Source organism: Triticum urartu, chromosome 5 (assembly GCF_003073215.2).
Source record: "Triticum urartu cultivar G1812 chromosome 5, Tu2.1, whole genome shotgun sequence".
Classification (NCBI taxonomy): Eukaryota; Viridiplantae; Streptophyta; class Magnoliopsida; order Poales; family Poaceae; genus Triticum; species Triticum urartu.
In genome coordinates this window covers 96,909,620-96,919,989 of record NC_053026.1, presented here as the reverse complement: position 1 = coordinate 96,919,989, position 10,370 = coordinate 96,909,620, and the positions used below count along the sequence as shown (strand labels likewise).

General features: G+C 44.4%; 1 protein-coding gene across 1 annotated transcript; it reads right to left on the bottom strand.

The window, feature by feature from the left end:
* Positions 1-2,657: 2,657 nt before the first annotated feature.
* On the bottom strand, positions 2,658-9,529 carry LOC125508056 (translation initiation factor eIF-2B subunit epsilon-like). Its single transcript, XM_048672622.1, has 15 exons — positions 9,107-9,529; positions 8,780-9,019; positions 7,556-7,870; positions 7,298-7,405; positions 6,964-7,156; positions 6,384-6,646; positions 6,134-6,263; positions 5,938-6,011; positions 5,538-5,783; positions 5,391-5,464; positions 4,593-4,684; positions 4,184-4,266; positions 3,568-3,639; positions 3,302-3,427; positions 2,658-2,986 (listed from the first exon to the last, which is right to left on the bottom strand). The coding sequence occupies exons 1-15, from the start codon at positions 9,242-9,244 to the stop codon at positions 2,936-2,938; spliced, it is 2,205 nt and encodes a 734-aa protein (XP_048528579.1). The 5' UTR covers positions 9,245-9,529; the 3' UTR covers positions 2,658-2,935.
* Between the last annotated feature and the right edge of the window lie 841 nt (positions 9,530-10,370).

The window sequence follows — 10,370 nt, the reverse complement described above, 5'->3', positions numbered from 1 at the left end:
GCACCCTCTGAATAGTCATAGCACAACACTCCATCAAGCCTTGCAAGCGGAGCAAACTTCTTCTGGTTCCTTGTCATCCAGGTTGAGGTCAGATGGTCATCTATGCCAAAATGCACTATAGCAAAGAACTGCATCACAAGCTCAATGTCAAAGTCCTTCTATGAGACATAATGGAGACCATACCAAAATATGTGACAAGTCGCTTCACTCTTGCAAAGTGAAATGGGTTGGTTGTTGTCAAAGTGTGAAAAGTTGATGCTCTTCTGAATCACAAACTTGTTAGTGAAGAACTCATACACATCATATAGGCCTCTCTTATTTAGGACACCAAAATCTCTCATCACAGTCTTCATCCTGGCCATTAGATATGTCTCAAGTCAAGTGCTCTCATCCGAGAAATCGATCCTGCAATGCTTGCCTTCGACATGCCTAGTCAACCCTCAACTCTAATATTTTCTCCATCATCTCACACTCCAACGGCCAATTCTCCAACTCCATCTCTATAGCCAGTCAAACCTCCACTAGACAATTTATCATCACAAATTTGTATGCCCCTCCCAAATCACCTCAAATAAGTTTATTAACTAGAGCTCAAGGACTTAGCACCTGATTTTAAATTTCTCACTTGGCATGTCATAGGGAACTTGAACCTCATCTATTTTTTCACCCACAAAAAACAAGATAGGATCATTTACCACATTGTATTGGGTGTTTGATGGTTTGCATTCTGTTGTGTTAATGAAGGGTGTACCCGGGGCCCACTAGAGGGCCGTGCAAATTAAAGTGGTAAGTAATGTGTGGAAAGCGGTCCAATTAAGGGGATTAGGTCATTTATCAATCCCATCTTTTGTCAAGTAAACTACTCGCTTCCAAAATTAAGCCCCATCAGATAGCCCATGTGCTTGGATCAATTTTTTTTGAAATGCAATCCCTTAAGGCCCGATTCATTAAGAAAGGTCAAAGAGAGTTGCTCGGTTAATTAACGAAAAATCGATCAAAAATTATCACAACACGCCCGCAAAAACAAGGCACACAGGGCGACCTCGCAACCCACACAAGAACGGACACACGCCGTCGAGGAAAAAAACGTTGTCGAGGTTGCAATCCAATGCCATCGTCATCATATCTCCGCGAGGGCGACTCTGACTCCACCCTCAATGACCATCGATATAGCCCTCACCGCAAACAAGCGTCAAGGCCTACGTCAGCCGATTCCAAACAATCCACCGCACCCGCCGACGACCAGGCAGCTCTGACTTTGTCGATGAGCATTGAAGGGGAAAAACGTTGAGCTTGCACCGAGCTGGCACCGAAACCAACCACCCATATCGTGTCATCGTCACCGCGGAGACACCTCCTCTGCATCTAAGACAAGTGAGGCACGACGACCCCTCGAACATGGCGAATGAGACTGACTACCAAAGCTCAGCTGCAGCACATCTTCGCCTAAAGTCGCCATCATTGTCACACAAGAAGTCATGCAACGTCCACATTGCCGGATGGACAACTGTCGACCACAATGCTGTGAGCGTCCAGCCAAAGGAGCGCTCAAATGGGATCCAATGCTCTTCAGGGTGACGCCCCAAAAAGGAAGCGACGATGCCGACGCTGTCGCCTAACCCGATGGGCCTTAAGCTTTCACCCGAAGAGCTCGAACCGAGGGTGTGTAGGGGATGGACTCCATGACGACCCCTCCAAGAAGGTGACACGACGGCCGACACCGTCAGCCGATAAGAACCCGGCAAGCTTTCGCCCGGAGCATCGCCCAACACCACACCCTCACGCATTGCACCTCCATTGACCCGCACACCTTCCACGAAGCCCTCCCGCCATGACCAAGTAGAAGCGACCACCACACCACGCAACCACCACTCGTCTCACCGACCGGAAACTAGAACAAGACAAACAGCACAACCCGACGATGTCTTCTAGAAGAGCGCGGCACGTGAGGGGTCACCATCTCTGGCCTCGGCCAACATCCCGTGGCGGAGGTTCCACCCGGTGTGCCACACTGCCCGGCAGAGTCCAAGCCCTGTCGGACCACCAAGCAGCCTCAGCCACCGTCAAGGGGGGGGGGGGGGGGGGGGGGGGGGGAGTTCGGGGAGCAGCACAGGAGCGAGGGGAAATATCTTGCTTGGATCAATTATCAATCCCAGCTTTGGTCAGTAAACTGCTCTGTTCTGAAAAATATCCACGTGCATGGATCAATTATCAATCCAAGCTAAACCGCTCTGTCATCTCTGAAAAATACGCCAGGCAAGTTTAGGGTTAAGGTTAACCGGAATTAATATGTAGTGTGCCACTTTGAGGAATTAGGAGGTCAAGGTTTGATTTCGACGGACCCATGAGTTCAAGCTTTTTTTCAGACTTCACTCGGATCTATGTCCAAGAAAATATACAGTGCTACCGGAAGTCATATGATCCCGTGCTCCCGGAAGCTTGGGTCATGAACATCAATGAGCTGCTTCTGTGTGTGACCACACAACTCTTTAGGATGTTTTCTGCAATTTTCCATGGACTTCATCTATGTTCCTTGGATCGAAGATCAAACGGTTCAGGCTTCCTGGTAGCACAGGGGCATGTAAATCCCAGTATAGCACTGGATATGCACTTGGTAAAGGAACACACGCATGCCGCAAAGGAACACACGCATGGACAGTAGGTAGACCATATATGCAGCTGTCAAGAAAAAAAAAAGGTAGACCATGTATGCAAGGAGAGAAGGGTTATCCAGCCGCAAAAAATAAAATAAAAATACACACTCTGCGGTCGTTCATCCCACGGCTCTGTTCTCTCTTTTTTCCTCCGATTGGTTAGGAACAAAATTGGAGTACAGGCAAATCCAAACTTCCAAAACTTTCCCACTGGGAAACCACCCAAATCAGTGTTCCTCTCCAAGCTTGCAAAAGGATGCAAGTATGAACCATCTCCAACTCTACTCTTCTTCCTCGTCATCTTCATCTTCCTCTTCAGCTTCCTTGAGCCACTGCCAAGGAAATGACAAATTATTACTACTAGTATACTTCAGACAATTCATATCATAATGTTTTGAGTTTTTGTCCTGTCAACCAAACACATGCTACAAGCCTAATCATACCACGAGTTATCAAAAATACAATTCTAAACTTGTGTCAATATAGGAGTTAGATATTAAATAGTCAAGTGTAAACCATTCCCTAAGACAAAAGGATTTAGGACCAGGGAAAGCAACTACAGAAATAAAAATAAGCCATGAGAAACTGGCAAAATAAATCTCACGCAAAATGAGAAGGGACAACTCGACCAAGTGCAGCACATATACCTGAATAAAAACATCAGACTGTTTAACGAAAATTTTATCCGGCTCGTCGGCATTTTCTTTTTCTTCCGCCCATCTCAAAATTGCATCTTCACTAACTATCTCCTTATCATAGAGGTAAGGCAAGATCTGCATTCAATAGCAGATTGTCAGAACCAACGAAAACAGGACTTCATCAATTCCAAAATAGAGTACATACCACCCAGTAGTGCAAACAAGACTACGTATATCCATAAAAATAACCTGTCTGTAACTGAATAGCTCTTTACCTTCGAAAACAGTGGAGAAAATTCTTTTGTTATCTCTTGACACATTTCCTCAAACTTCAATAGTATTTCCATCTGCGTCACCATCACGGAATGATTCATTTAGCTCATGTTAAATATCAAAGGACAAAAACACCGCAAAATAACACAGGAACTTCCATGAAAAAAGAGAAATCCGGTCTGAGGCTCAGAGTGCATGCTTCATTCGTGAAAATCCATGAGGAAATCCTGTTTTCAAACTGGACCTAAAACTTAACAATCACAGTAGAGGCCCTTCCAACAGTCTGTCATGCAACAACACAACAACTTGAACTCAAATCACCACAACCACCATACTACATGGAGTACATACCCATTGTGTAGATCAAAATCTCACCAGGTCAACTTATATGATAACCTCAGTTATAATTTGTAGTCTCAAAATAGCTAATAAAGAAACCCAGACTCAAATATTGAAGAAAACTGACATGATTAAACCTGACAATGAACACACTGGACACAACAACATTTTAAAATCATTAAACCTGACAGTACTTCTGCAGAACCAAGTTCAATTTTTCAGGCATATGCTATTCATGCAGATTTCAAGGGATTTATCCAGTATATCGTCAAGCCATACCTCCTCATCAACTGTCTTGGTGTAATTGCGTAAAAGATCCTTCCACTTGGTAAGTGCGTCCGCAGTTGACTTTAGAAGACTATCTATATAAAGAGGGGGGAAGCAAGGCAAATAAGCTTGCATCCCATATCAAATCTAACAGCTATAAGTATACCATATCAAAAAATGCATGACCCCAAAGTTCCCAAGTAAGAATGAAACTTTCATGTTTGGAATAAAGGAATGTGATGTATAATGCAAAATCCTATGAACATCCTGCATAACCAAATATCCAAGCTAAGCTCCTCTGTAAACTGGTTCATTTCTGTTACGATTAAACACCCAAATATCTTAGCTAATGATCAAATAGTTATCCCAATTTTAAGTCCACCATGGTTCACAAAACTACAAAGTGCCCAAGAAATCATACCATTAGTAGATTGTGCAGCAACTAATGCAGCCCTCATTATTGAATAGAAAACTGCTCCAGCACAATCTGCGTGTTGAAGGCTATAAGACAACCTGAAAAATAAACACAAAATTGCAAACAACGCAATCAGCCTGATGACTATAATAACAAGATAGACAAAACTACAGAATGGGCATGCTACATCGATGATCTGAAGGTTGAATAGACAAAACAATTATATTAAAATAGCTGCACCTATTGATGTAACTTTGACTAGGCAGCTCAAAAAGCATCTGAAGTTCTGAACGGAAATCAAAGAGACTAGTTTATTATGGCCAAGCCATCAAATTGGATACACAGCAAACAACTTTCATACTCTATAGTGTATACAAGCAAAACTAGTGCTTGGGAAACTTAATCTAAATTCACATGCTTAATGAACATTGGCAGTGCGAAACAGTTTGCAGTTTTAGAATTTAGATGGTGTGTGAAGCATTAGTGCAATATTCCTGCAGAATAAATAATGTGGAATATGACTTGTTCATTCAATGTTCCATATGAAAAGAAGTGATTGTATCTTATCATGATATGTATATTTTAATTATTTTCCATGAAATAAAATATCTTCTGCAAAAAAAACTGCCCTTTCATCTGCTTGTGTATCATTACTGCCTCAAAAAGAAAATGAAAACTACAGCATGTTACCCGTAAATAAAATGTTGTCCAGGATAAACCATACTCAAAGGATGACTGACGTGTTATAGTTGTATACATTTAGACAGTCACACATACGTCAGTGGGAAAGAAAAGAGCTTACACCTGAGCGCGTTGATTTCCAGTATCAAATTATCTTGATGAACCCCATCAACTGCCCGTTGGAAAGTCTCTTCAACCTACGTAGGGTAAACCAATCAGTAAACTGAAAAATAAATAAGAGTATGAGAATCCCAATTATATGCTACTAACCTCTTTCTCAAACTTAGTATAATCATCATCCTCAATCACACTGATCTCCGAATCATTGTCGCGGTCTGCTTCAAATGGACGGTTGTTCAAGTCTTCTTCTGATCCAACATCACCATCAACAGAAACAGCATGCTGCAACTCTTGAAGTTTTTCTTTAGGAATTGGAGCAATTGATTGTCTCCACTCCTCCAGATTTCCAGTATCACCACTTGCCCATATGTAACCAAGGACACCAGAGGTACCAGTCTAAGCAATATCAAAGACAGCAACCACAATGATTATAAGATCAAGACATGACAAATGTATCACCAGGGTGCCTAGAGATAATCCCGACAACTAACACAGTAATGGGAAGCACACATTGCAAAAATCACTGTGCCATCTAAGAATAGAAGAATACCTCAGATGCCCCTAAGTCATCATCTTCCGATAAGATGGTAGGGTGGTCGGCATTACTCCTAGTGCTGGAAAAGGCTGAAATACAGAAATCCAGTTTGCTAAGTAAAACGTGAGTGATACAGGTCCAAATAACCATAAGAACAAATTGGAAAGGCATGTATGAACAAGAATGGAAATTTTACGGTATGCAGGCTTACGTGCACTATCTGTAACTCCAGAATTGGTGTCAGCATACTCAAGTTCCTCATCACTATCTTCATTTGAAGGCTTGTCAAGTAGTGACACTTTTGAATAGGCAGGAACAACAACATTCTTTCGAACTTTAATCTGACAAATAAGAATTTCATCAATATTAGCAAGGCTGCTGGATAGAAAATTACAACTGGTTTACAATCTGTTCCTAGAAGAAAAATGGATAGCATAAAAACATAATCTATAGCAACATACCTTAAACGACAATATGCAGCCAGGCTCAACAATTGCCCCTGCCCTTAGATGCACATCATCACAGACTAAGGAGTTACTCACTTTGCATCCATCTTCAATTATGACATTATCCCATATATACGAACCGTGAATGAGAACGTTTTTCCCAATACTGCAACCTTCCCCAATTACCGAATTCGATATCTTGCACTGCTCTCCAATACTTGTTGCATTGCCAATAACAGAATTCGCACCAATTTGTGCAGAATGCGACAATGTTACATCTATTGAAGACGTGATTCATGTGAAAAGTTCATATGGAAAGGTGATGTTATATAATTTACAGGAATGGAAGATGCTTCCTAAATGACAGGTCAAAATCATGCCCCAAAAACCACAGTTTAAAACAGCCGATGTACCTTGACAAAGCATTTTGATAATATTATCAACTAATATCTGAGACCATTTCTTCATTCCAAATCAAGCATATTGAGTTGACAAATTCATCTAGATTTTGACGAATGAATCAAGGAATGATATCAAACAAGGTACAGAAATAGATCTTTGCGGAGTTCTCTTTTCAGTATGCAACTACGCATACCTGATGCCTTGTAAATTCCTTGGCGGTGAAGTTTCATTTCATGGCAGTTACCAAAGGATAACACATCAGGCACCATAGGGTATGTCCATCTTTGTATTATATCTTTGCTCACGGCATCATAACTCCTGAAATTATCTATTCTTGCAGCATAGCTGGAGTGTATTTCATGAGTATAGATTTTGTATCCCATAATCTGAAACAATTGGCAGGCCGTTTGATTGTTACAGAAGAGATATGATAGCAGAGATGACACTCATGATACTGCACTAAACTCTGAAGGCAAGCATCATGTTCTCTTGTATTAAATAGGTCCAGTGGTAGTGAATGGACTTACATCGTCAACAAGTAAACCCTTCACAAAATGACGCCGGAGATGTTGATAGTCAAAGTTATCAGTAAAAAGACTAAGGACATCCGGCGAGCAGATATCAATATAGCAATCCTGTCAGAAAAAGAGGGAGATGAAGATCAATAAAACAAGAAAGATTTGCAAGCAATAGAGAATGCATATGCACGGTCTCAGTAACATAGCAAAAATGAGCTTAGAGAAGAACATATATCCATTATTTAATCAACAAGTTTGAAAGCAGACCTCCATGTTATTATGCAGCTGGAGAGTAGGATTATTGGCCAGTATATCCTTATCAATTGTCACGCACAGGTGTGAGCTATCTGCCCTATCCTCATAATAAAGTAGCTCCTTTGTCTCAGATGCTAGCGCCATAACAATTTCATCATTGCCCAAACGTGTCTGGTGTGTCAGGATTGAAGGTTTTGAATGCTTTATAATCATAGTCATAACAGCAAGTGGGTCCTTTTTCCTTCTGTCCTTGTGTTCCTGGAGAACCTCTTTTAAGCTCATGTTGCTGATTGTATCACCGCTGATGAGAACAAAATCACCATTTATCTACACAAAAGGAAACAATTGAAAGTATAAACGAAATGGCAGCAGACACACTGTGTCAGTATGTGAACATATGAGAACAGGACAAGCAAATAAGACTGCATTACATATGTGTTACAACAATTGAGGCACAAGCTACAGCTAGTTGGACAAAAAAAATGCATGCTCAGTTTCACTTAACGACCGATAGATGTCTCCAGGATATTGGAGATATTTGCCATGTACGTGATTTGGATCTTACTATCCTTTTCTACGTTGATGCTGAGACTAGGTTCATGCATTCCAGAGTTCTCTTTGTCTATCTCATTTTGTGTTTTGTCTTCCCGTGTTTGTATTCAGAACATGCTATGTGTGTCGTCAGTTCTGCGATACAGTATGTGCCAATCCTATATGAAGAATCTCACTGGAATTTTTAACCGATTGATACTTAGTAATTTGTACGACATACTATTACTAAGTAGGCACAGCAATCACAGAGCTAAGCACTTCAAAAATATCTAAACTGAGAAGAACTAATGCTTTCAGTATGATGTTATAGTTAAAACCTTGAACATCTTTTCTGGGTAGTAGCTATTGGCTCTGACTAGAAATATTGTCATGTTTTTCATCACAATCTCTAGCTGGTTGCAATTGTCTCCCAAGTCCACAGTATAGAGGCAACCCGTACCTAATTGGACGACGTTTGAGTGAACTGGAATGACATGAAGTGATAAGATTTTAATCTATTTTCCTTCATTGAATGAACTGGAATGACACTGCCAAAATCTCCCCGGACTTCAGTTTCACATAGGTTCACTAATTCACTATAAGTTCTAGTCAACGATAAAGTGTTAAGCAGTAACAGCAACAGACACTACAGCCAATACTGCAGTCATGCACAATCCACGGTAAGGGTGCCGGTCAGAAACTCACAAGGCCACGGCCGTACATGACGCGGAGAGCATCGCCTGCACTGATCGCATCATGCGACTCGACGGCCATGACGGCCATCTCCCGGGCCGCGGGCTTCCCAGTCCAGCCCGCCTCCTCCAGGTGCTCCTTGACCTGCTGCGCGTGCGCACAGCAGAAGACGAAGACCTCCTCAACGCCCTCGGTCTCCAACCAGGACAGCGTGTAGTCGATCATGGGCACGTTCACCAGCGGCAGCAACACCTGCGGGGACAGCACAATTCAGGTGCCAAGGGTGCACGCGAGAGCGGACAGGGGGCGGCGGTATGGTTTTGGGGAGGCACGCGGTACCTTGGGGCGCTCGAGGGTGATGGGGCGGAACTTGAGCGTGAAGCTGTCGGCGAGGAGGACGGCCTGGAGGGGCGAGCGCGAGAGCTCATCGGCGTCTTCTCGGGCGGCGGCTCCGCCGCGCGACTTCTTCTGAGACATGGCTGCGGCGGCGGCGGGGAGGGGCGCGAGCTCTCCTTTTCCTTTCTTCTCCGATTTTTCTGTGTACAGAGAGCACGGCCGTCGGAGTCGGGGCGTTAGAGAAGGACCTCGGCCTGAGGCGGAAGAAGAGGAGCTCGTCCCGGTGCTGCCAGAGCTCGGGCGGGGTGAGGCGTGGCGGCCAGCTTGTCGCGGCGGCCCGGCGGCGCGAAACGCGGGCTGCTCCTGGCGGCGCTAGGGTTACAGAATGGTGAACGGGCAGAGAGGACATAGCGCTGCGAACCGGTACGCTCTTCGTCTCACTTGCCGGTGAGCCGGTGACAGTAAACCAGTAATTTTCCCCGCGTCCTCGCAAAAAATGTTCGGACCAGTCCAACATCCGAAATTCCATGAATCTCCTCCAAGATTATGTCCGACTATCTACCCAGCTTCATAGGCCACTCCAAGTCAAACATTCACAACCGTTGGATTTTGAACGAGGGAGATCTGGATCGTTTATTAGAGCATCTTATAATCGGAGTTGACAAATCCGAGTCCCTATACATCTTATAACCGGAGCGATTCTGATGGCTCCGCCTCGAGGGCTGCCGCAGCATCCCACGCACGATGCCTCGCGCCATTCGACCCCGCGCCATGCGCAAGAAGAAGCCCAAGAAGGATACACGCCGAAGTAGAGGGGCCAAAGAGTTGGCGAAGAAGGTTGGCCGGCAGAAGGTCGAGGCAGACAAAAAAAAGTCACCGCTGCACAATAGGAGGTTGCCGTTGCGGACAATGAGGCCCTCGTCACCAAGGCCACGCACCAGGCCTCCTCCTGCTAGGGTTCCACCGTAGCGAGCGGGCCATTCTTGTCGCCGCCATGACCGCGGCGAGCATGGACTCGTCAGCTGCCTGCCCGCCACGTCCAGAGTCGCCACGTACCTCCACCATGCCGCAGACGCACGGCTTCCCCCCCCCCCCCCCCCCCTGCCCCCGCCCCGTCGCGCTTCTCCACCTCACCTCGGGACTGCTCACCGGAAGTGATTGTGATCGCGTCATCCACTCCCATGGTCGTGGCCATCAACCTCAACGCCACACCTATGGCCGATGGGTCATCCACCGAGGCGCAAAGGGAAGCGACCATGGGAGATTC